General features: G+C 52.6%; 10 protein-coding genes across 10 annotated transcripts; 7 read left to right on the plus strand and 3 right to left on the minus strand.

Moving 5' to 3' along the window:
* Positions 1–983: 983 nt before the first annotated feature.
* Positions 984–5,764, plus strand: BDW74DRAFT_177341 (putative ABC multidrug transporter; the record flags this gene model as incomplete). Its single annotated transcript, XM_073728857.1, has 8 exons — positions 984–1,178; positions 1,227–2,008; positions 2,058–3,724; positions 3,783–4,093; positions 4,145–4,308; positions 4,379–4,428; positions 4,484–4,880; positions 4,939–5,764. 8 exons carry the CDS (start codon positions 984–986, stop codon positions 5,762–5,764), a joined length of 4,392 nt encoding a protein of 1,463 aa, XP_073585053.1.
* A 2,033-nt stretch (positions 5,765–7,797) lies between these two features.
* Positions 7,798–8,908, minus strand: BDW74DRAFT_151747 (uncharacterized protein). The gene has a single exon (XM_073724245.1). It carries the CDS (start codon positions 8,561–8,563, stop codon positions 8,159–8,161), a length of 405 nt encoding a protein of 134 aa, XP_073585054.1. The 5' UTR covers positions 8,564–8,908; the 3' UTR covers positions 7,798–8,158.
* Positions 8,909–9,351: 443 nt separating this feature from the next.
* Positions 9,352–11,146, plus strand: BDW74DRAFT_177343 (uncharacterized protein; the record flags this gene model as incomplete). Its single annotated transcript, XM_073728858.1, has 4 exons — positions 9,352–9,894; positions 9,951–10,081; positions 10,131–10,452; positions 10,511–11,146. 4 exons carry the CDS (start codon positions 9,352–9,354, stop codon positions 11,144–11,146), a joined length of 1,632 nt encoding a protein of 543 aa, XP_073585055.1.
* Positions 11,147–11,293: 147 nt separating this feature from the next.
* Positions 11,294–11,734, plus strand: BDW74DRAFT_177344 (uncharacterized protein; the record flags this gene model as incomplete). The annotated part of the gene is made up of 1 exon (XM_073728859.1): positions 11,294–11,734. One exon carries the CDS (start codon positions 11,294–11,296, stop codon positions 11,732–11,734), a length of 441 nt encoding a protein of 146 aa, XP_073585056.1.
* Positions 11,735–11,859: 125 nt separating this feature from the next.
* On the plus strand, positions 11,860–12,416 carry BDW74DRAFT_177345 (uncharacterized protein; the record flags this gene model as incomplete). The annotated part of the gene is made up of 2 exons (XM_073728860.1): positions 11,860–12,150; positions 12,213–12,416. The coding sequence occupies 2 exons, from the start codon at positions 11,860–11,862 to the stop codon at positions 12,414–12,416; spliced, it is 495 nt and encodes a 164-aa protein (XP_073585057.1).
* A 406-nt stretch (positions 12,417–12,822) lies between these two features.
* On the plus strand, positions 12,823–14,604 carry BDW74DRAFT_177346 (quinon protein alcohol dehydrogenase-like superfamily; the record flags this gene model as incomplete). The annotated part of the gene is made up of 1 exon (XM_073728861.1): positions 12,823–14,604. The coding sequence occupies one exon, from the start codon at positions 12,823–12,825 to the stop codon at positions 14,602–14,604; it is 1,782 nt and encodes a 593-aa protein (XP_073585058.1).
* A 316-nt stretch (positions 14,605–14,920) lies between these two features.
* Positions 14,921–16,701, minus strand: BDW74DRAFT_190267 (MFS-type transporter sphD; the record flags this gene model as incomplete). The annotated part of the gene is made up of 2 exons (XM_073732146.1): positions 14,921–16,360; positions 16,453–16,701. 2 exons carry the CDS (start codon positions 16,699–16,701, stop codon positions 14,921–14,923), a joined length of 1,689 nt encoding a protein of 562 aa, XP_073585059.1.
* Positions 16,702–18,287: 1,586 nt separating this feature from the next.
* BDW74DRAFT_177348 (Kelch repeat-containing protein) lies at positions 18,288–19,601 on the plus strand (the record flags this gene model as incomplete). Its single annotated transcript, XM_073728862.1, has 4 exons — positions 18,288–18,532; positions 18,592–19,005; positions 19,072–19,436; positions 19,504–19,601. 4 exons carry the CDS (start codon positions 18,288–18,290, stop codon positions 19,599–19,601), a joined length of 1,122 nt encoding a protein of 373 aa, XP_073585060.1.
* A 73-nt stretch (positions 19,602–19,674) lies between these two features.
* Positions 19,675–21,808, minus strand: BDW74DRAFT_167421 (uncharacterized protein; the record flags this gene model as incomplete). Its single annotated transcript, XM_073726690.1, has 8 exons — positions 19,675–19,852; positions 19,938–20,267; positions 20,329–20,855; positions 20,909–21,031; positions 21,096–21,215; positions 21,281–21,376; positions 21,433–21,544; positions 21,615–21,808. 8 exons carry the CDS (start codon positions 21,806–21,808, stop codon positions 19,675–19,677), a joined length of 1,680 nt encoding a protein of 559 aa, XP_073585061.1.
* An 846-nt stretch (positions 21,809–22,654) lies between these two features.
* BDW74DRAFT_177350 (N,N-dimethylformamidase beta subunit family domain-containing protein) lies at positions 22,655–25,064 on the plus strand (the record flags this gene model as incomplete). The annotated part of the gene is made up of 3 exons (XM_073728863.1): positions 22,655–22,765; positions 22,841–24,364; positions 24,417–25,064. The coding sequence occupies 3 exons, from the start codon at positions 22,655–22,657 to the stop codon at positions 25,062–25,064; spliced, it is 2,283 nt and encodes a 760-aa protein (XP_073585062.1).
* Positions 25,065–25,364: the final 300 nt, after the last annotated feature.

The raw sequence follows: 25,364 nt of genomic DNA on the forward strand, positions 1-25,364 counted from the left end.
GGTGCAAGCCAACGCTAGTCAAGCCATACGAGGATTAGACAATAAATGTGGCCACGACTGCTCTCCGGATTGGCCAGTAAGTGAGCCTCATCCGCGGAGCTCCAAATAGTTAGTCGAGCTCGGACTCGGACAGTTTCAATGCACCCTAGACCGCTTGAAATCAGCCACTAACCAATGAGGACCCTGGTGGAGGCTCTCCGAGTCGGTGACTTCCTGGACCCTGGTCAGGGTGTGACTCGGAACACGCGGCATCATACGACTCCTGGAATTGAGAAGCCTGAATTCAGGCAATCGCAAATCCAGAGCTCTGTATCACGACAGATAAGCTGCGATATACCAGTAGAGCTCGGAGAAATCCTGGTACCTGATCCCGCTTGACCCTTCGGCTTACGACAGGAGTTGATTGAGTCTGCGTGAGATACGACGACGACTCAGCCACGTAGAACAATAGCTTAATATCACTTACTATATACAGCAATTACCGACGGAAATTACCGCTCATTCATGCTATGCGGTTGTTTTCTGCACAGAATGTGCGGCATCATGGCGCACGGCCAGCTTATCCCCAAAAGGCTCAATTCTCTCGTCGCAAGTCGGTTCTTTCTGTCGCGAATGAATGGGCTTCCCAGAGAAATGGCAAGCTCGCGAACTCTCTCCTCCCTAGCGTCGCTATGGTCGTAGACGCCCCCTGGGCAACATCGAGACTCCGCATGAAAGAACGAGATCAGAGGCCTAGTACTTGGCTCATGAACTTCGTGACATCCATCGCCAATAATGAAGCTCTTCCATAGTAAACATCAGATCAGTATCCGGCTCTCCTCACCAGAAATGCAAGTGCCTGCTGCGACCTTGCCATAGGAGGAGATAAGGCAAGAGCTAACCGGGATTGCGGCATCTTGCGCTAGACTTCAATGGATACATCAGCAGCTCCGTGCTGATTCTTGACTCCAACCATCTGTCTCCCGACTTGGGACAGCAGCAAGATGCCGTTCACTACAGGAGATGGAGGGTTGCTGCACCTGAACCAGCAAGACTTTGACTTCAACCTCGAATTCGAGCAGCTGTTCTTCTCCATCATCCCATCCGCCTTGTTCATCCCGACATCGTTATGGCGTACTCTGTCCCAGGCAAAGAAGCCCGCGGTGGTAAACGCACCTGCCTTTCAATTCATCAAATTGGTATAATCACCCCTTCACCCGGTATGCACACCCACTGACCTGCTGCAGGGTGCTATCATCCTCTATGTTGGTCTTGAACTTGCACTGCTAATCTTAGCTGTGACCGGGTCATTTCATGTGACCGGCATCTTTATCGCTTCATCCGTCCTTAAACTGGTATCGGCCCTCTTCATGCTGATCCTCAGTGTTGTGGACCATAGACGCAGCCCGAGGCCGTCTGTCTTGCTAAACAGCTACCTGTTTGTCACCCTTCTTCTCGATGCAGCTCAAGCAAGGACACTGTTTCTGTCATCCGATAACAAGCCGGAGACAATTTACAGCAGCATATTTTGTGCATCTACATCGCTGAAGATGGGTATCTTTCTGCTCGAGGCCTGTCAAAAGACGAAATGGGTAACTTGGGATGCGAAGAAGCACAGCCCTGAAGAAACAAGTGGTATATTCTCCCTTGGAGTTTTCTTCTGGCTCAACAGGTTATTTTTGGCAGGCTATAAGAAGGTCCTGGCGATAGAAGACCTTTACCCGCTCGATAGTTCCCTTAACGCTCAAGGGCTCCACGAGGACTTTGTCAAGAATCTGGATTATTCGAAGCTCAAAGGTGACCAGTACGGGCTTGTTAAGGCCCTCATGCGGACGCTGAAGGTGCCACTTCTTCTCCCCATTGCCCCCCGACTGGCGCTGGTTGGCTTCACGTTCTGTCAACCCATCTTCATTGAGCGATTGCTGGATTATCTTGCCCAGCCGAAGCCCGACGCGAATGTTGGCTACGGCCTCATCGGCGCCAGCATACTGATCTACGCCGGGATAGGCGTTTCCTATGCATTGTACTGGTATGATATACTCCCCGATAATGCGCGAATTGTTTACTTACCGTAGTAGGTACTTCCACCACAGACTGCGTACTATGATTCGTTCCATATTAGTCACGGAGACTTTTGTAGCGGCGACAAGAGCCCGACTTGGAACGAGTGATGATAGCGCAGCTCTGACTTTGATGAGCACCGACATGGAGCGCATCAGGATGGGCCTTCGGTCCGTGCATGAGACATGGGCAAGTACGGTCCAGGTAGCGCTTGCAGGCTGGATGTTATACCGGCAACTTGGCATCGTCTTCATCGCCCCCGTGGGTGTGGCCTTACTCTGCTTCCTTGGCCTGGGAATTCTGGTCAACTTTACCGGCGATGCTCAGCGGGCGTGGATGTCTGGCGTCCAAAAGCGAGTTGGGCTGACCGCCACCGTCATCGCCAGTATGAAATCACTCAAGATATCTGGTCTGACTGCTGCTGTTGGCGAGTACGTGCAGCAGCTTCGCGTTGATGAACTAGCAGCCGGAGCTCGATATCGCAAGATTGCCATCATTGCAGCCGTCTTTGCGTTCATCCCGCAGTTGCTCGCTCCCCCACTGACCTTTGCATTTTCGCAGCGCACCCTCGATGCATCGAGGATATTTACGAGTTTATCGTTCTTGACCCTCTTAACGAGTCCGCTTATGCAGCTTTTTCAGGCCATCCCCCAGATAGTCGCTGCTGTTGCCTGTATAGGCCGGATACAGACTTTCTTGGAGAGCGAGCCATGCCACGACTTCCGTCAGGTCCTGATCGAGGAGAAGAAAACTACCGATTTTGCCGACGCTTTTGTTATTAAGAACGCAAGCTTCGGCTGGAGAGCCGACAAGATTGTTTTGCAGGACGTGACTACTTATATCCCAGCGTCTTCATTGACCATGATCGTTGGACCCGTAGGTTCGGGTAAGTCAACTCTGTGCAAGGCTCTCCTAGGCGAGATTCCATTCAGTAAAGGTAGAGTATCCATCAGCAAGTCATCTCCAAGTGTCGGGTTCTGTGAGCAAACTGCGTTTCTCTGGAACGGGACGGTCAAAGACAATATCGTTGGGTTTTCTTCATTTGACCGGGAGCGGTATACTCAAGTCATCGAGGCTACTGCTCTGGGTATAGACCTGGCAGGGCTGCCGCAGGGAGACCTCACAAATATTGGGTCAGACGGAGTCGCGCTCTCAGGGGGCCAGAAGCAGCGAGTGTCTCTGGCACGGGCACTGTATTTGCACACCGACATGTTAATCTTGGATGATGTTTTCAGCGGCCTTGATGCGGACACTGAGGAACAGGTCTTCCGACAGGTGTTTGGGGAAGAGGGTCTGCTTAGGCGACGAGGATCGACCGTGGTCTTGTGCACGCATAGTATCAGACACCTTCCTGCCGCCAACTATATTATTGCTCTTGGAGACGGTGGCATTGTGGAACAAGGCACCTTTCAGTCTTTGTCGGCCAGCCGGGGTTATGTTCAACGCTTAGGGCTGGATGCTGAGAAGTCTGTTCCTAAAAATGACATTAAACCGCAACTGATGGTTACGATAATGCCTGACGACAGCTCTTTACCTTTGCCCTCTTCTGAGGTGGTTACACCTCGACAAGTCGGCGATGCGAGCGTGTACAAACACTACATTCAAAGTATGGGATGGTTTGTGGCAGGCTGTAGTCTGTTCTTTGCGGCTCTCTGGGGCTTTTTCACTAACTTCCCTACAATCTGTGAGTTGCAATCTTCTGAGTATAGCGAAGATCAAATGAGTTGGATTGACAAATGCAGGGCTTACATATTGGAGCGATGCTGCGGCTTCGGCCTACCCTACTCAGCCCCACGCCTTCTACGCTGGCATCTATGCACTGTTTCAGATTAGCGGCATGATTGCCCTGCTATCCCTCGCTATTAGTCTCTGGATTGTCTCGGTCAAGAAGGCAGGCGCACATCTGCACCAACAGGTTCTGCGAACATTGCTCCGCGCACCGCTATTATTCTTTACAAACACAGACACGGGCGTTGTTACAAATATGTTCTCGCAGGATCTAAATTTGATCGACACGGAGTTACCTGATGCGACTTTGGACACTCTAATTTGCGTGAGTTGGCTGCCAGTTATAGCGAGCGGGTGCAGTAGCTGACGCTGGCAGGTCTTCCAATCAATCGGACAAGCAGCTGTTATGCTTACTTCGTCGGCGTATCTGAGCATCAGTTATCCACTTCTGGGAGCGCTGCTGTACGCCGTGCAGAAGTTCTACCTGCGGACTTCGCGGCAGTTGAGATTGCTGGACTTGGAGGCTAAGAGCCCGCTGTAGTACGTGCAGCATGATATCACAACTACCATTACCTGGTCTTGAGTGAAATTACTGACTCTTTTGCCTTAGCACGCACTTCATCGATACTATCAAAGGCATTGCCACGCTACGAGCCTCAGGTACACCGTCCAACACACAAAAAACCACTTTGAATCTCACTCGTGATTAACCCAGGATTCCTTCACCACGAGACCCGCAAAAACACGCATCTCGTCGACTCCAGCCAACGCGCCGCCTACCTCCTTCTCATGATCCAAGAGTGGCTCAATATCATCCTCAACCTGGTCGTCATGGTCCTTGCTGCAGTCCTAACGACTCTCGCAATTCGCTTGCAGTCCAATTCCGCCTTTGCAGGTGCATCGCTCTTCTCCCTCATGAGCTTCGGCCAGAACCTCTCTGGTATTGTGACATCTTACACCCAATTGGAGACCTCTATTGGGGCCATTGCACGGCTGAAGGTCTTTAATGAATCAACCGAGTCAGAGGAGAAGGAGGATGAGGATATAATTCCGCCGGAGGAGTGGCCGGAGAAGGGGGCTGTGGAGATTAGAGGTGTAAATGCGAGATATGGGTAAGCATCTACATCTCGTACCTTGCTCAAAGAACTAAACTTGATAACACCTCAACAGAGCCATCAATGCGAAGCAAGAACCCGACTCTTTGTTCGAGTCTACTGTTGAGAATTTAACCGCTCTTGCCCTCGACAACATAACCCTCTCCATCCGCCCCGGCGAGAAAGTCGCCATTTGCGGCCGCACAGGCAGCGGTAAATCCAGCCTTCTGGCCCTTCTCCTTAAGCTCCTCGATCCGCTCCCACGAAGCAGCAAGATAGAGGAGAGTTCTATTACAATCGATGGTATTCCGTTACATCAAATTCACCGTCCAACCCTCCGCGACCGCCTCATCGCCGTCCCGCAAGACGCCGTCTTCCTCCCCGATGGCTCAACGCTCCGCGCGAACCTCGACCCATCAGACACTGCCACAAAAAAAGAATGCCAGGACGTCTTGAAAGCAATCGGACTAGACTCGAACCTGCGTCTGAATTCAGATCTTGACCTCAACACCCCCATTAACACGGGAACTTTCAGCGCAGGTCAGCGCCAGCTTCTCTCTCTTGGGCGAGCTCTTCTGCGGAGGAGAATTCGCGATAGAGTACCATCTCGCCATAAGAATAGCATCAGCGATGCAAAGGGCGGAATCCTCCTTCTAGATGAAGTCAGCTCCAGCGTTGACCGCGAGACAGAGCGCGTGATGCAGGAGATCATCAAGACCGAATTTGCGAACTATACTGTTATCGCAGTCAGTCATCGGTTGGATATGGTGATGGAATTTGATACAGTTGTTGTGATGGATAAGGGAAGAATTGTGGAGGTGGGCAATCCAAGAACCCTGAGGAGGATGGAAGGGAGCTGGTTCGGCGGGTTAGTTAGGGCTGCGGGTGCTGGGTCTGGCTGACCATCTCTTGGGCTGCAAAGTACTCCGTTACTTCCTTCCAAAGCCATACCTAGGCAATAGGCCATCTCGCATTTACTACCACCTACATAGTCGTTATTCCCTCGGACCCCGCATCTTGGTGTGACTGTCTCTTGAGTTGGCGAACTGTCTGGGAGAGGTTTGGTTTGGTATGAGTAAGTCTTCGCTGTTTGTGCTGTAAAACACAAACATACTAGTCTCATCCTTCAGGTAGACTTGGTTCGTGTTGGTGTTTGAGCTTCTCGATGCCTTGCAGCCCACACCAATTAGACCCGTGCATTAGCCGCTGCATCGACGCCGTTGCGACTAGAGCAATCACTAGCCAGATCGATTACAGGGCTGTGCATAGCCCCTGCATAGGTAGCCGAGCAAGCAAGCACAAGAGAACAGTTCTACGTTAGCCACATACCTAGCCGATCAATACGGAGTAGAAGGGGAGCCCTCCACGTACCATCCTGTCGTTGGCCCCTGCATAACGCGATATAATGAAACGAGCCAAGCCAACATAAATAGATGCCTGGAGCTCAATGGTCGGCTATAAATCCCTGGCACAGCCGTGTTACAGGGCTGGAGGATATTAAAGTCTGGTGGTGATGTCGCTTGCCTCATATCGTCACTCTCACTGTCTACCATACCTACCTATGGTAATCAAGTCAAGATGGAGCCATCCAGAGAAGAAACGCGGACGATGCTCCCCAAAGCTCCCACGATCCGCACTGTCATTTCTCCATCCTCGTCTTCATCGCCATCACAGTATCTAACAACTCCATCTTCGGATCCACAGTCAAAGTCAGAGTCAGAGTCAGAGGCAGAGGCAGAGCCACGGCTAGAACCCACCAAGCCCTCAAAACGGCCAACTCGAACCTGGAAGACAAACATCGCTCTCATTTCCAGCATCCTCCTGCTAATCCTCACCGGCCTAATCCTTTCAATCGTACATTACACCCGCCAAAGCCAGGGCATCATCACCCCACACGTCATCGGCGGGCGTCTCACCACCATCCAAGCCAAAACAATCGACTTCCTCTGCGCGGCCATCTTCGCGCCCGTCGTTATGCTCCTTCTCGACAACATCTGGTTCAGCAATGCCCGCAACTCCGTCCTCAACGAGCGCCAGTCACCCCGCTCTGCGAACGCCGGAATGCCGCTGCCATCGGTGGTAGAGGCCAGCATCACCTCCGCCGGCGGGTTCGATCTGCTCAAGCTGCGCACCTTGATCCGTGGAAAGACATGGAGGCTTTACATGCTGTGCATGCTGGTCCTTCTCTCCGGAACAGCCAGTAAGGCGCTCGCCAACTTCATCGCGTACGAGGCGTACGACGTGCAGACCGAACGCGCGCAGTATGCAAGACTCAGACTCCTGAGCAACCCGTACCTCTCGTCTCCAATCTTCCTAAACAACCACGAGCTCCACGTGTCGGACCTGCCCTTCTCCATCCCCCAGAAAGCGGACCTCGCGAACCAAATGACCGCCCTGCTAACGGGGCTCCGGTTCCAGAGCGCCGCGGCCAAGCTCGACGATTCCGGCGCATATATCGGCTCAAACGCAACAGACGCCTCATTAAATGCCCTCGACAGATCAGTCGTCCGCCTCGCAAATGTCCCGGCCTACCAGCTAACCACCACCTGCCAAACCGCCCAGCCCGAGACCCTGATCACCGTGGCCGCGGGGACCTCCTTCCGCATCACCCCCATGTTCCCGGACATCTACCAGTCCGTTATCCCAGGCACCGACACAATCGCCAACCCGTCCGGATACTCCGAGATCAACAAGTACATCGCCTTCAGCGTGAACGGCTCGCACGCGTACCTCGGCAATCTGGATAACAGGCCGAATAACTCCACCATGCCCTCAGAGTACGGGGCTGTCGTCCCGAAAGTGTTCAATATGACCCTGGCGTATGGATTTGCGAATTACACGAATTGGGGCGTGAGGTGTGATATCCTGCGTCAGGAGGGATTCGTGAATTATACCCGCGACGCCGTTGGGACTGGGACTGGGACTGGGACGGGCTCTGAGACGGAGACAGAGTCGGGGATAGGGTTAGGGTCCTGGCGCATAACCGCGACATCCTTCAACCAGAACAAAACCGTCATCCCGGCACCGCTCAAACCCTGGCAGTTCGCGCTGGACTACCACGCGCCGCAGTCCACGATTGCTGGAATCGGCGCTGCGACCGGTGCAACGGCAGGCCCGGACTTCGTCACGGGTATCAACGCGCAGAGTCTGACTGTGGACTGGGAGACGTATGCACTGAACTATCTCTATGCATCGGCGCAGGCACAGCGGGTTGGGTTTGAAGTTGCTGCGGGGAATGCCACTAACGGTAACCGCACTGGCACTATCAATGAGACAATGTCAAACTTGATAGACGACTACTGGTATACTGTCGACGCCACGACCACCGGCCAGAAATACCGCATCACGTATATCCCGCTCCTCCTGATTCTGGGGCTTGTCTGTGCGCTTGCGGCCGCGGGTCTAACGGGTGGTATGCTCGTGTATACGCGGGATTCGGAGGTGCGCAGTGCGCGGGAGGTCAATGCGTTGAGGCTGGTGGTTGATGGTGTTGTTGGGTTGCAAGAAGAAGCGGGGGAGATGGGCGTTGTGGCAAGTTTGAAGCAGGAGGAGTTGGAGGAGTGGGCGGGGGGGTTTAGGGTGAGGTATGTGGAGGTTGTAGAAAGAGAGCCGGAGAGAGAGAGAGAAGAAGAGGGGCGAAGAGGGGTGGTTGTGCGGTTGGTTAAAGCGGGTTCGTAGCGGGAGGTTTTCTCTCGTGCCATGATACTTCTGTACACTGGGATTATTATAGGAGATTATAAGCAGGGAGCACTGTAATATTCCCCTGGCATTCATGCTAGCCAGCCACAGGAGATGCAGGTGCTCGTTGTCTAGGGGTTTCCCCTCCGGGCATCCAGATACATGGTCACAATCTCCTAGATCATGTATTTGAGCGTATAACCCAACCTAGAGAGGTCGGAAAGAATCAATTAATCATAGAACTCGCGGCGATCCTTCTGCCGCTTACTTACCTAAGTACTACAAGGACAAATTGGTGAGCAGGGTAGGCACCTAGGTACCATAGGGTATTCCAGGACCTTCCACCCAGATGACTGTCTAAGGATGATGGATTCTAGGCCGCTCTATATCTAATATTTAGCCACATAAGCAGTGAGAGTTTCTTTCTTAATAGTGCAATAGTAAATTCTAATACAATGCTGTCCGGCCACGTGATCTTCAAAGAGCCGTCTAATAATCGACCTCCCCTCCCTCCCCCATCCATCCACCCATCAGCATGCCTCCTTCGCAACCCGGAACGAAGCGCCTGCGGTTGAGAAGTATCTCGTGTTTGTGCATCTTGTCCCACTATACCTATCATCGTCTGGGATAAAAGATGTAGGTGCCTCGCCAATCGTGTGGTCTCGGACCCTGTCCGCTTATTAGTGGGCGCGGCCTGACCCCGCCAAGTCGCATCGTCTGTCCTCATGCAGCTGCCAAAGCAAACTCCAGCCGTGTCATCGATGTGAGCATTTTGTGACTATCTTAGGAGGAGACCTCAATTGTCTTGACAATGCCGCTACGCAAAAGCATCCGACGCTTTCTGGGGCGAGAGGACCGAAAGGCATCCGCACCTGCACCTGCGCACGGACGGCATTCCCCCTCGCAGCTTCCCGCGGGGCCTCCAGCTGCCTCTCCGAGCCCGCTTAGGAATTCCTCTCAGGGCACTCCCAGAGAATCCCTCAAACCCGAACCTCAACCCGTGGCCGACGCGTCAAAGAGTCTCTGGGATGAGGCGTACGAGCAGCTCGTCGATGAAGCGCCGGATCTCGTCACTGCACTTGAGAACGACTTGCTCCAGTCCCAGAGCCACGACTCCGCAGTGAAACCCGAGAGCAGCACCCAACGGCGCCTCCAGAGCCTGGTTCAGCAGCGGCTTGCCGACATCGAAGGCTCCCGCATGGGATTCACGGTCGGTGGAAAGCGTGTTCTGGTCCGAGAGCAGGCGGCCAATATCATTCATGCCATCATCTCGGTGAAAGACTTTATCTCGGCGGCCGTCAGCGCAGAGCCACATGCTTCGCTTGCCTGGGCTGGGGTTCTGGTGTTTCTAAATGTTGGTTGACTTTCTTATTCTCATTTTCCGGGCAGCGTCGCTAACTTTTCCTCCAGCCACTCACCAACACTATTACTCAAGATGAAGAGGCTATAAAAGGGCTCGAATCGATATCCACCCTCTTGATCCGCTACCGATTGACAGAAGAGACACACCCCGACGCTTATACTCTAGGAACTCTTGCTAAGTACTCTAAGCTCCCACCCTGCGTCGAATGCGCCCTAACAACATTGCAGACCTGTCCAGTCGCGTGCTGAGCTCGGTGCGTCGCTTCGAGCCCAAACAGTCAAGCTGTATGCGGAGGTCCTGAGGTATCAGATACGACTCGCCAAGCAGTATTCCCGCTCCACCTTCTTTCGGTTTGTCAATGATCTGGCCGTCTCGAATGACTGGAAGGGGATATTCCTGACAATCACTGGGCTTGATGAGACAATAACCAAACATCTGTCCACTCTTGAAGGCCACACTCTAAACCAGGTTAATAGGAAAATGGAAGAGCTCCAGGAGCGCATGAACAAATCACTTCGCTTGGCCGCTGAGACTAGGGATCAGTACAGGGTACGGCGCCGGCTCACTTCACAACGTTCTGATTATTCGATTCTCACGCCTGCCTTAGATTGAAAAGCAGAAGAAGCTGCTCGATGCTCTACCGTACACACATGGGGCTGTGTTTGGATCAAAGGAAGATCAGGACAAAGCCCGCTGCCTCGAAGGCACCCAGACAAAGACGCTGACCCAGGTCCAAGAATGGAGCGAGGAACCTGGAAAACCTGTTTTCTGGCTACAGGGAATGGCCGGGACGGGAAAGTCCACGATTTCCCGAACTTTTGCCGCGGCCTTGCAAGATCGAAAACGTCTAGTGAGTGGTACTCCATTACCGGACAGCATGCGTCTCGGGGCGAGTTTCTTCTTCGACAAGACCAAAGCAGAGGGGAACAACGCCAACGGCCTTTTTACCACCATTGTAAGGTCCATCGCGAGCGTTGTCCCCTCCCTACACGATTATCTCTGTGCTGCGTTAGAAAGCAACGAGAACATTCAGAACCAATCGCTCGAGAACCAATGGAAGAAGTTGATTTTGGAACCGTTGCGGCAATTACAATATGATCTACCGTCCGAGCTGACCTTGGTTGTTATTATTGATGCATTGGATGAGTGCGAACCCCAGAGCGACTGCAAAAAGCTGCTCTCGCTGTTGTGCGGCATCAAAGGGCTACAAGCCATTGATCTCCAATTCTTCATTACCAGCTGACCCCAAGCACAACTCCGCACTGAGCTGAGTGGCCTATCGCGCGACTTCATCTAGTGCGAGATTCTGCAAAAGATCAATCTTGTCGAGTCCGCCGGCTCTGATGCTCCGGGCGATATAACGTTATTCCTGCGCCATGAACTCTGTCAAATGCGACAAGAACGGTCCATCGTTGACGACTGGCCCGGAGAAGAAAACATTATTAACCTTGCGCATAAATCAGAAGGTCTATTCATCTTCGCTGCCACAGCTTGCCGCTTTCTGAGAGAAGCGTCACGGCTGAGAAGGTTGCTGGATGCGAGGTTGACCATGATCCTAAGCAATAAGGTGGCAGGAAGCTCGCCCCTGAGTGGTCTAGACCAGATATACACAGACATCATTCAGTCCTCAATGTTCGAAGAGGGCGTTCTTGATGAGGAGAAAGAGATCCTCGCTGATCTGTTCAAACGTGTCGTCGGATCCATCATTGTGCTCTTCGAGCCATTGTCCGTAAAGACCGTGAGCGGCCTGACATTGGTGCCAATCCAAGACGCAGAAGAAACACTGAACTGTCTGCATTCAGTTCTGGCAGTACCAAAAGATGAGTCTTAACCTGTTCAACTGCTCCATCTTTCATTCCGCGATTTCTTCTCGACGCGCAGCGATGTCGAGACCAGTATTTTCACATCGATGCCACAGAATGCCATTCCATGTTGCACCACGATTGTCTAACCGTTATGACAACATCGCTGCGGCAAAACATTTGCGATTTAAGTCTAGGGACACTTGCTTCTGATGTAGAATCTTCGCAAATCTCAGAGTACATCCTAGCTCACATCCAGTACGCGTGCAATTATTGGGTCCAGCATCTCAAGAGTGGTAACGTCAAACCTCATGACAATGGGCTTGAACACCAATTTCTCACAGTACATCTTTTACACTGGTTCGAGGCCATGGCCTGGACGAGCAGTATCCCCGATGCAGTGCTTGCGATAAACGATTTGTCGACATATCTTTCCCATGGGACAGTACGTATTCGAGCAGACATGCCTGATGTCGGTAGTTCTACATATCTAATCACATCGCTCAGGCCGGAGAAGCGACGAAGTTACGAACCCTCGTTGAGGACGCCCGACGATTTCTGCTCAAGTTCCGAACAATAATAGAGGTCGCTCCCTTGCAAGTCTACACCTGCTGCACCGTATTCTCTCCAACCGCAAGCATCATGCGCACTGTCTTTGCCAACCAATCATTTGAGCCATTACCTCGGCTGGTGGTCGAAGAGGAAGAATAGAATACTATTCTACTGTCAATTCCAGAGAAGCCTGATAACTGGGCCTTGTCGCCGAATGGAGAACTGGCGGCATTGGAAAGCGGTTATATTTGGGAGACCACGACAGGAAATGGGATAAATATAATGGAAGAACCAGATGAGGGAAGCGTAAACACTGCATTAACTCCCGACGCAAAAACCTTGATATCGGTAACAAAAAGAGGGGACGATTAAATCGTGGAATACGGAAAGTGGGCGACTTGTTCAACTACCTAATTGCCCTCCAAGGGATGGAATCACCAAAGCGATGTTCTCGCAAGACTGCAAAACGCTGACCTTGCTGTCCCATAGGGTCGGCGTTGTATATGTCGATCTAGTCAGCGGGCGTATTCGGACTGCGGACGGCCCCGAATATCAATCAATCACCATGGCAGACCTCTCACCTGACGGCACGAGACTGGCCACAGTTAATGGTTATAGCAGCGTTCGCTTGTGGGATACAAGGACGGGGGCCCTGCTGAAAGACTTTGGAGAACAGCGTGAGGACGACGTCTGCGTACGGTTCTCACCCGATAGTTCAGTGTTGGCGACCAATGATGGCTACTCAGTGTTTCTGTGGGACTCAGCGACAGGTAGCCTGATTCGGCAGTTTGAGGTCCCTGAATCCAAGGATCGAGGGTATTGGCATTCTTGCATGGATATAGCAATCTCTGAAGATGGACGCCTCTTGGCTATTTCCTACGGGGATTCCGTCTGCCTTTGGGATCTGTTAGACGGGGTATTCTTATGGTGGGTAGGTGATCCCATTGAGAAGAAAGCATTTTACGAAGACGCGGTCAAATTCAGCGAGGACGGCAAGCTGGTGGCTTCGTTCGGCAGTGATAGGTTCATCCGGATCTGGGACACGGCATCAGGGGCGCTGGTGAACTTGATTGAGAACGATGAGCTGGTGAGGAGAGTGCTCTTCTTCTCCGACAAGCGAGTTGTAGGTATGATTGGGAGCCGTTCACTATGCATCTGGGACCTCACAGTGAAAGCGTCCACTAGATATGTCGTGATCAAGAAGATTGATGCACTACTGCTAGCTCCGGACGGCAAAAGGTGCCTGGTAGGTGCAGAGTATGGATATTGGTTGTGGGACGTGGAGACTGGCGAACAGGCTCAGAAGTATACCGCTTACGACAGCCAATCTATACTCTTGTCCTCTCCTAATGGCCGGTACTTAGCCTTGAATGGGGAACATGACAAAGACATCGAGCTTCGCGATGGACCGACGTTCGAGCGACTATCCGTGCTTCATGGAAATCGGCATGCAATCTGTGCTGCAGCGTTCTCGACGGATAGCCGGTTGCTTGCGATCGACGCCGACGTTCCTCCTTATGTTCACGATCCAGATGGAGAAAAAGAGGGTAACCAGGAGCATCATTACTGCAGAGAAGGTGACGATGAGGGTGAGGATACCAGCACCAACGAGGACGACTATTGCCTCAAGATCAGACTCTGGAATGTAGCAGAGAAAGCGTTGCTTCAAATCTTCAGGGGCCATACACGGCAGGTGGTTGATATTCAATTTTCCGCAGACAGCCGCCTCCTGACCTCAGCGGCATATGACAATACTCTTCGAATATGGGACGTATCAACAGGGAAAGTTCTGAAGATCATCAGAGGGGATTTTCTGAGTCTAGCCTTCTCCCCAGATGTGCAGACCCTCGCAACAGCGGACAGCGGGGGGGTAGTTTGTTTTTGGGACGTCCAAACGGGTGAGCCTCTAAAAGAGTTCCACTCGTCCAGTGAAACTACACGGCTCGTCTTTTCCCCCAATGGAAAGCTTCTGGCGGGCTACGGAGACGATTCTGCCGAAGCCTCAAGGACGATCCTCCTCTTTGACCCGGCGGCAGGCCAGCTTCCAGTTAGGGAGACTAAAATACCGGCTCGTCATTACCTTACGCCCGAGCTCCGGTGGTCTGCTGATGGCCAGGCTCTGCATACTGCTGTCGGGGATATCAGTCTTGCATACCTTTGCCCTGAGCGGGCTGATCCTGCTATTCCGGCCTGGGGTATCTTTGTCAATGGGGGTTGGGTGATGCGAGGGACGGAAAGGGTTGTTCTCCTGCCTTTGGAGTATAAGGCTCGTTTAGCGGCTGTACATGATGACACCCTAGTTATTGCGACTGAAAGCCATCGTTTGGTAGCTCTTAGGTTTGATTAGGCTCTGGGTATGTACTTGACGTAGGGACACTGTTCAACTACGTACGCTTTGACTCTTTCTGATATTCTTGCAATGCATATTTTGTACCTTGGTAGTCTACCAAAGGAGCCATATCTATTAAGTGCTCACTTATTAGGTAGAATGACGAGGGCAATGATCTACTCGGTAGGTAAGACCTAACCCTGGTACCTTCAGGGCCAGGTAGGGCTACATCCGCGGCCTGGCATGCTCATACCTTGCGGTCTAGCATAACAGCCAACTCCAGTAGCGGAGGGAACTGCTCGCTTGATCATTCCTCTGACCTAATTAACTTCTCTCACGTCTCAAAATGCTGCCTCCCGACCTCCTCAGTCTCCATCGTTAACTCCTCGGTGAACAGCGAGCTAACGAACCCGACGACCCCCAACGCAGCAAGAATATACCATATCGTCTCCATTGCATCCCGATACGCATCGCGGATAACATCTCTCAGCGCAGGCTCAACATCAACGCTCCTCAGAAACGGAATGAGACCCACAACTTCCGCAGGGTCATTCAGCACCTCCAAATTTGCAGGTAAGGTGATGCCATGGATCTTGCCAGCAAAGACACTGCTAAACGTCGTTGCCCCTACCGCAAGCCCAATCAACGCCCCGAACAGTCGGAATGCAACCATGATCCCCATGGCTAGACCCTGATCGTCGGCCTTCGCACTAGCCTGCATAGGGATGGGCGGAACGCTGAAGATCGTGCCGATGCCAACCCCCGCAATCACTTGAAAGCTAGCCGTCATCGCGCGTGAAGAGTCGCGGTCCCAGAGCGCAAAGATGCCGCATCCAACCGCGAGGAAGACCCAACCAGTCCAGATCTCCCAGCGGTACTTGCGGAAGAAGTCGACCGCGAAGGCAGCAATACCCGTGAAAACGAAGACGACGCAGCAGAAGGGGAGGATGGAGATCGAGGAGTCGAGCGGAGACTCAAGATAGACGGCTTGGAAGAAGAGGGGCAGGTATTGGAGAAGCGTATACAGCACGAAGCCATAGATAAAGCTGCCGAGGATGGTGCTTTGCGCTGTGCGGGAGCTGAAAATGCGGTAGGGGAAGACGGCGTCCGTCGGGTACCGCTCATAAAAGGCAAATCCTGCGAGCAGTAAGGCGCCGATGATCAGTGGGAGGATCGTCCGCCATGAAGACCAGGGGTACATATTCCCCGCCCAGCTGAGCGGGAGGGAAAAGAAGATACAGCCTGCCGTGAAGATGAGCATGCCGATCCAGTCGATGCGGCGTACCTGGGCACGGAAGGACTGGTCAATGGACCTGAGGCGCATGAAGAACACCGCAAGGAAGAGCGCGAGCCCCGTTACAGGGAGGTTGATCCACCCGATCCAGCGCCAGGAGACGTACTCGCTGAAGACGGCACCTAGGATCGGGCCTGCGATGCACCCCAGCGCCATTGGGAAAGAGAGCAGCCCGATATAGATAGCCCGCTCTTGCAAAGTCGTGATATCGGCGACGATGACCTCGCTCAGGACGTCGAGACCTCCTCCCCCAAGTCCCTGGAGTGTTCGTCCGAAAATAAGGACGGCCATACTGCGCGCCACTGCGAAGATTATGGATCCAACAGCGAACAGCGTGAACGCGACGTAAAGCGGGATCTTGCGCCCGAAGATATCGGAGAAGCTGGTGTAGATGGGCTGGATTACCACCACGGCAATTGTGAAGGAGATGTTGGCCCAGAATGCGGTTAGGGTTGTGCCGGTGAGATCGCTGGTTATGATCTGTGAAAACAGCAAGGAACATTTAGATCCAGTCAGCGCTGATTGTCACAGTTTAGAATATGGTATACTGTCGGGTATAGGGAAATGCGTACAGGAATTGCAACGGCTAATGTGGTTGCGTCCAAGGAGACCAAGAAGACCATGAGGAGGAGGGAGAGGAAGGCTAGGTAGAAGGATAGAGGCTTTCGTTTACGCTCCCGGGGGCGTTGTTCTGATCCTGCTTCTAACTTGTTTGGTGCGTCTTTGGTCTGCGGCTGTGTGTAGTCGCATTTTGATGGGCTTTGGGGTAGGGTTATGGGGTCGGCCTCTTTGCTGGCAGGCATCTCTGTTGAGAACGACATGTCTGATATGGTAATATAGAATAAAATTGGAGCACTTGAATCTCGACTACCTACCCAGGTGGAGGAGCATATAAGGTATGTAGATGCGGACACATAAAAGATGCGGGTCGATATCCCGGACCAGGAACAGCCCGAAAAGTCTCCGAGCCTGGAGGAATGCCGATTGGTAATGGACTACATTGATAATTCGCTTTAATTACCTGCGCTAAAGGCGACTTTACTATAGGCAGTTGGTGATAAGGATGATGTGGCGTGCTTTACCTACTCCGTGTATAGTCTTGCTTGGCAGCGCAGTATCTGCTGCCGGTTATTGGTAGGCATGTACGTGGTAGCTCGGCAGCCCTTGAGATCGTTTTGCCATTGCTGCTGATATGATAACCCAGGAGATCCAGGCAGTATGAGTACTCATCAAATGCTTTTTTTTAGGCTGCACGTTGATCCGCATTGGCGCAATAAGGCGTTGCGACGACCTTTCTTCGTGATAGCTGTCCACGAGCGCCCTTTGGACATGGTTACAATGTATACAGAGATGTTAGGTGTCATGCATAGTATATGCCATCCTAATATTGCCATCAAGTTGATAGGCTTTTAGATTTCTGCGTCAGAAGCAGGTGGAGTCTCTGGTATTACCTAGGGCTTCATTAGGTAGACGTGACTTGGAGTGTGCTCCTTGCGTACATGCAAACAGCCGTAAATTCGAGTCCAGACTCGTCATTATTTTAGCCTTTACTCTAATAACTTTTATCCCGTTGGGCCGTCATGAATGGGACTCCAGAGGGAAAGGCTACCAGTAGACTCCCGGTGCGGTGCGGACCATGACTACCAGGTAGCTGCGCATGAGAAAGGAACATGGATGTAGACATGACGCTATAATAGACATCGTATTCTCTGCTACTCCTTGAAGTCGAGATGGTCACCTATCCCTCTGCTGTTCGCCTGGGTTGTTGCGATCATAACCCCCAAACCATCGACTCCTGTCTTGAATCTAACTTGGTGCCTACCTGGTAGGTTAGCCTCCTTTTGAGAGTAGAACGCGCAATGCGGCCTCGACGGATTGTTTCTCAAGCAATAGAGTATGTAGTATATTAAAGTCCGTGATGAGAAGTGTGCCATCAAGAAACACTTGGCTGTTATGCTGTACTGTACCGGTACTAGCGAGTAGGTCACGTGCGCCGTAACCCTAGGTCTCCATTCTCTCTACGAGAGGGAAAGACTGCACGAGTCCACTACTATGATGTCCACAGCATGAATCTACAGTAGATCTGGAGGCCCCTTTGCATTCTGCTAGTATACTTGTTTATCATGTCTTTCTTCTATAGTGTTTGTAGACCAGAACGCGAGTTTTGCGTTGCGTTCTGAACTTGTAATTCAGCCCCTACGATCCATACCATCCAGATAGCCCTGAATCTGGGTTCTCCGAGATTAGGCTAGGCAACATTGCTCGTTATGTGAACCATGGGGCTCGCGTTTCTTCCCCGAGCAAGAACCTGGGAGTTTATATTAGCGGAGCGCGCGCCCGCGACTGGGGCCGTATCTGGGACAACGAAACGGCCACAAACTTGTCTCATCAAATGATTCGAGTTGATATGACTGCTTCAGTCTCCGTTTGGTCAAACATAACATTGCCAGAGTACGTTCCAGCACGAATTGGTGCAGAGGCTGTGTGGATTCCTGCCGCAGAGTCTGGGATTGTTGTGCTCATTGGTGGCGTCGTTCACTTGGAAAGCCTCCAGTCAGCAGGATTGACTGAGGACCAACAGGCCGAGAGCCAGCGCTTGGGCCAAGCTTTCATGACGACAGTAGCTGTGTATGACATTGCTGGTGACACATGGTAAGAATTCGCAGTTCATCTCTGGCTCAAGTGCCCAAGGACTGATTGAACGCTCATAGGTATCTTCAAAACACAACTGGAAGCCGTCCTCCAATGCTTGCGCAGTTTTGTTCGGTATATGCAACCGCTCAAGATGGGTCATCTCACAATATCTATGTATACGGAGTATATGATGGACTTGACCCAAGATACGAACCATCAGACAACGTCTGGGTACTGTCCGTACCTTCATTTGAGTGGTTTTTGCTCTACGGCGGTAGCAGCCAGGCTCTTAGCCGCAAAGATCTATCATGTATTAGAGCGTTGCCTGATCAAATGCTAGCGCTGGGCGGAGAATTCGTTGGCGATAATACTTGCAGCGATGTCATCCGGGTCTTCAACCTGAATGAGGGTAGGTTTCAGAATGTGTACGACGTGTCCAACTGGAGGCCGTACCAAGTACCTAGCGTGGTTTCGGCACGCATCGGAGGCGGGTAGGTCATGTCGCGGGACAAAACTTCGTAAAGGAAGCTATTGAACTAATCTGGTCGATTCACTAGTCCCGACGGCGGCGCAACTCGAACAGCGCCTGAGCAATGGACGAATGATTCTCTCCGGGGCGTCTTTGCCACGCCATACTCCCGTAATATTGCGACCTGGTATCCCGAAGCAGATTCCGGCAGCTCGGGCTTTCCTACCTGGGCTGGCGGTCTCATTGGGGGTCTTCTGGGTCTTCTGGCCATAGCTGCAGTGCTCGGGGCGTTTTGGTTTCGAAGACGCCAGAGGTCCAAGCCTCGGAGCCAGTCACACGCTGAAGTCTCGCCAAGCGTGAGTGCTCTCCAGCTGTCTGGCCCAAATGAGCTGGATACCGTTGGCTATCAAAGAACACCCGAGGCAGGGAGCCGCCCTCTTTATGAGATGCACGGTATGATGTCGCTGAGATCATCTGAGGCTCTTTGGAAATATAGCTGACGGCGACTATCTATCTACAGACCGGTGCAAGCAATCACCCGTCGAGCTTCCTGCTCCTGATATTGGAGACGCGACAGCGGGATCGGCTTTGCTGTCGAGACCTGCGGGACTACCTTGACATGGAAAGACTAGGAATAGGTCGGGACAGAGACGTCTTGTTTAGATTCTGCTTGTGCAAATGCGAATAAGATCTAGAAATAGATATCCGCTGTCTCCCTGACTTTCTTCCAGTATCTCGTCGCACCTTTCTCCCTCAATTTCCTTCCCCATCGAATCACCGGGAAAATCGTCAGATTATGCGCCAGGCCAAGGAAGCCGCCCAGTATAAAGGCATTCTGGTAGCCCATATTCACAGCCCACGGGGTAACCCTGGCACAGAACTATGGGTTAGAAAGTGGACCAAAACAATTGGAATAAAACAAGCAGTCCGCAACCGAGAAGCAGGGGCACTCACGCATACCCAATCCCGAACGCCATCGTATTCCTTATAACAATGACAGCAGCCAGCGCCTCACCCCCCATCTCCCTATAACAGTCAATACAATACGCAATCGAGATCTGGGATCCCGCGGTCGTCGTAAAGGAGATGACGCCCATGGCAAACACGATCCCCATCCAGTGCACCTGGTGCGCGGCGCCGACGCCGAAGAGAATGCATCCGAAGGGGATTAAAATCAACGAGGGGAGGAACAGCCACAGTCTGTACTCGGCTTGGAAGAGTCCGGCGTGGCATCGGGAGAGGGTGATTATTAGGCGGTCGCCTAGGAGGCCGGTGTAGCATGCTCTGCACAAATTAGTGCCCAAGGTAGAATGGAGGAGGGGTTTTTTCTGGTAGATGGACTCACGCGAGCGTCGTGCCGATCAAGGGCGCAATGAACGTCAATCCTACCATCGAGGTGGACATATTATACGGCGGCTGCGAGAGGACCATGGACTCCGTTGCGTTGAGGAACGTCAGCCAGATGATGTTGGATCCGTATAGGAGGCCTGCGTAGACGACGATCGGGAAGCGGAGGAGCTGGAAGGGTTCGAGCATCATGGGCAGGACGCGGTTCTGCTGGCGGAACCCGGTGCTTTCGATTGGTTTTAGTTTGGCGAGATAGGGCTTTTTCTTTATGGTTGGGTCGATTCTCGGAGCTGTGCCTGAAGGTTGGGGCTCTGTGCGGCTAGGCCCTCGGCTTGGTTCATGGTCTGCTTTGGGATGGCCTTGTGGTTGCCCGCCTTGTTTTCTGTCTATTGTCTCCTCGTCTGTCTTGTTGCGTGAGCTCGAGGCAAGCTGGCCTTCTAGGTAGGCTGTGCGGGCGAATTTTGTTTCCTCCATGCAGAAGAAGACGAGGACGAAGGCTATTCCGCAGAAGATGGCGCACCAATACTTAATGCTTGTCAGCATAATGCATAATCGGGTTACTCAAGTTGGAGACTTACGAACACCCACTGGTATCCTAACCCGTCGTTGATGAAGCCTGTGATGAGTGGAGCAATTCCGTTGCTGTATCCCAGAGCTAGGGCGTACAGAGCCATGTATCTGCCCCGTTCATGCGTGAAGAACTGTGCATAAAGTCAGCACAACATCCACTACTTCGCGGATAAGAATAGATAGGGCATGACTGACAACATCAGACACTGTGATTTCGGCAATGGATTCGATCGGAGCCCCGAAGAAGCCCTGCAGGATCTTGGCCGCAATCCACTCCCCGTTCGATCGGATATGCGGTTGCCATACCATGACGCCCTACAATAACAATAAGATCACCCGTGCGCTAAGTCATGGGGCAGCTGGTTGTGGGGAATGCTAACCACGGTCCCGGCGAGTGTGATAAGGTAGACCGGACGTTTTCCGAATTGAACAGCAATCGCCTGCCAGAAGACGCAGCCCCAACCGAAAAGCAAGAACTAGGATAGTTTAAGTTTGCCTAATCACCTGATGGGAGGAATTTCAGGGGTTATACCATGTATCCCGTCCCAGAATTGAGGTTGTCATAGCTGAGGCCGGTGGCCTTGGAGAGAGGATCGAGGGTGGAGTATAGCGAAGAAGAACATATTCCCACGACTAAAACATAGCTGGACAGAATCAAAATGTGTTCCCATTAGCTACAAAAGTATCATAGTCTGGGGCCAGAGTATGACAAACGCAGCCATGCACAGCGCAGACAGTTTCTTCCGTCGAGGGGACCAGTTCAGTGGATCGTCTGGGTGTGACGACGGGGGAGGGACCAAGACGATATCCCTGTCGGCTCCGGTGCCGTGTGCATGAGTTCGCAGTGTCTCGCCGTTCGTATCAACCAGTAGGAAGGTGCCGGGCGTGGACTCGACACTGTTGGCCATGGCTGCCGGGGGATCCTTGGATGTCGCCATGTCGAGGTATTGGATTTGTCGCAGTGCAGATGGACCAGCTGGCCGTCGATTCTGCCCGGTCGGACGAGTAGCAATCTTTATACATGTCTCAGTACCGAGCCCGGTCCCCTCCCTACGTAGGGTAACAAGGCTGGGGTAACCCCTCGCGCCAAGGGACCCCAGCCCCGGTACTTAGCTAGATACTTAGGTATCCCATGAAACATCCAGGGACCGAGAGCCAATGACGCCACATGTATCGAGTTATGGTTACTTGCTACTGATCTACCTTTCCAGAATAAGTAATTCTGTCACTTGATCTCATGAAAATGTCAATGTTTGATCGAGCGAGTTCCCTTATCTTCGGTTGCCACGTCATCCCCAGCCTTGACTGGACATTGACCCTTGCTGTGTTACCATTTGCAGGAAGCGAGGGAAGCGCCTGACCAAAGACCTGGCTTGGCTGAGGCCAGTCTCAACGAGGCAAGAGGTAGGACAGAGATGACTAAGTGCAGCCAGATGCGGGGAAGGCTGCCATTGGGGCAAGGTCCCAGCTGGCAGGTACTATATCTGAGGTACCTGCTTAAGATACATGTAGCGCATCCTTCGCTCTTGCTTCATTAGCCTAGGAACAGTCTGACATAGTAGCTTAGGGCCCATTGACGAAAAAACGAGCTTCAATTGACCTGTGCGTATCTAAAGCAATAGCATCGCTATAACCTTGTCGATACAGTTGTATTAAGTCGTCGGACATTCGCTTGACAAGCATCAAGATTCCCCACCGAACCCCTTGCATCAGCAGCAATCCGAGACAACAAAGTTATTCGACAAAGAACCACAATGTCAACGGAACAGTATCCCGTTCGTCCCGACTTTCGAGTCGAGGAAGAAGAGATCACGGGCTACGTTGACCCTTGGGTGGTATCCCCCGGTGACAAGGCAAATGTCAAGGTACAGTAGCTCGAGTTGATTCAGTACTCGATGAGCGGCTTGTCATGTACACAGCGCTAACGTAGTCGACAATAGATCTCTTCCACTCGCCCTAACCTCAAGTACCAATTGGTGCGTCTCCTGCAGGGCCTGGACATGCCCAATGCTCCCGCCCCTCATCGAGAGGTGATTGAGCATGGGCCAAGCGGAGAATTGAAAGGACGCTTCCAATCCTCTCATCCAGGCTCGTACGCACTAGTCGAATCTTGGAGGAGAGAGCCTCTTTTGCACAATGAAGGACTCGAGGTCTCCTTCTATGCCCAGCCCTGGATGTTAAACGCCCAGTATCCACAGGCTATTGTGTCGACTTTGGATGCCAACAAGGGTGCTGGTCTTGCCGTACTGCTCGGCACCCAGAATGATCTGCTGCTCTGGATTGGTACACCGTCTGGCGTCGAAACGATCCAAGTCCCAGGCATCAGTGTCCGCCGCGAGCGATGGTTCCATACTCGACTCACGGTCAGAGAAAAGGCCGTTGAGGTGCAAGTGACTCATGTGCCTTGGGGTAACGAGACTACTCCATCACCGACTATTTTCCAGGAGACACTTCGAGACACCGCAGTCCTCGAGTCTGGAAGCCCCCTTGTGATTGCTGCAACCTATGCCGTCAACCCGACCACGGCTTCTATTCGACCAGTCCACTTCTTCAATGGCCGCATTGAGTCGCCCACCTTCGTTGCCTGGGGAAGAAACGGGGCCACTCGGGACATTGCGCGATACGACTTTTCTATCGGCATTGACACGGACGAGGTCACCGATGTGTCTGGCTCCGGACTGAATGGGATCCTGATCAACGCACCCACACGCGCCGTCCGAGGCCACAACTACGACCACAGGCTCATCGGGGTCAGCTGGAAGGAGGCCACGTACGGCTTTGGCGCGATCCATTTCCACGAGGACGACCTCGACGACGCAGACTGGGAGACTGATCTCGAGATCGAAGTACCCAAGGACCTGCGGTCGGGCGCATACGCCATCGAGGTCCGGGACACCGAGTCCGATCTCAAAGACTCGATAGTCTTCTTCGTCAGACCCAAGGAGCGCAGACCTACTGCAAAGACCGCATTCATCTTCTCGACCATGACGTACCTCGCCTACGCCAACGAGCACATGTACGACGAGACCAAGTCAACACACATTTCTTTCCCCGAGGGCGTGCAGCTCGTTGAATCAGACAACTACCATAAGATGGTGCGCCGGACTGACCTGGGCCTAGCCATCTACGACCTCCACAGTGATGGTTCGGGTGTCGTCTATAGCACGGCCAAGCGTCCTATCCTCAATATGCGACCGGACTATATCCATTGGGGCTTCCAGCGCCCTCGCGAGTTCTCGGCGGATCTGCTGATGGTGGGATTCCTGGAGCGGCTGTTAGGTGATGGATATGATGTTCTGACTGACCATGACCTCCACCTGCGAGGTCCAGCGGCCCTGGCTACTTACGACGTGGTCATCACCGGCTCGCATCCGGAGTACCCCTCCATGGAGACATTGGATGCATATGAAGGGTTTCTGAAACGTGGTGGATGCTTGATGTACACTGGTGGAAATGGGTTCTATGTGAGTCTTTGCACAATCCTGTAATCTGGTACCCTGCTAACCAACTCGACAGTGGCGCTCAGTGACAGACCCCAAACGCCCCCACCGCATGGAAGTCCGCCGCGCAGACGTCGGTGCGCGCACGCACGAGCTCCCAGCTGGCGAACGCGTGCACTCCCTGAACGGCCAACTCGGCGGCCTCTGGCGCTCTCTCGGACGAGCCCCAAACCTCCTCTTCGGAATCGGTAGCTGCGCCTCAGGCAAGGGTCCAGGACGGCCATTCCTCCCGACACAGGAAGCTCTGGACAACCCATCGCTAGCATGGCTATGGAAGGGACTCGACGAGGATTCCAAGAGGCTACTTGGCACAAAAGGCCTAGCCGGCGGCGCAAGCGGCGACGAGCTAGATAGACTGGATTACGGAGTTGGAAGTCCCACCAACGCAATTCTGCTAGCCCGCAGCGAGCGTCATGACGACCACTTTATGCTATTTAACGAAGAGCTCATCTTTCCCATGATTGGCACGCTGGGGTCGACGTCGGCGCTTGTGCGGAGTGACATGGTGTATTATGAGGCGGAGGGGGGTGGGGCGGTGGTTAGTGTTGGCAGTATCAATTGGAATAACTCGTTGGCTTGGGATGATTATCGGAATGATATTGCGACTGTGACGGAGAATGTTATAAGGGAATTTCTGGCGAGGAAGGGGAGGCAGGGCTGCTGAGGGACACCGGGTGGGTCTCGGGGGCTTTTTAGGGCTAAATTCGGGTTCAGCATCTACCTACCATAACAACGATTTCGGTTTTGGTGCTACTTTCCAGTTGTAAGAAGTCTTGAATAAGAGTAGGTAACTTTAGGGGTCACAACGGAGGCTTAAATTATTCATTTGATGCCATGACCGTGGATCGAAGTATTCAAGTGGCATTTGTGAAATATATATCTTCCCATTTCCGTGAGATAGCGCTAGTAGATATTTTATCGAACTCATGACAGCGTTATGGACCAAATAAGGGCAATGGCATAC

This window comes from Aspergillus multicolor, assembly GCF_047715735.1.
Source record: "Aspergillus multicolor strain CBS 133.54 unplaced genomic scaffold BDW74scaffold_9, whole genome shotgun sequence".
NCBI classification, from domain to species: domain Eukaryota; kingdom Fungi; phylum Ascomycota; class Eurotiomycetes; order Eurotiales; family Aspergillaceae; genus Aspergillus; species Aspergillus multicolor.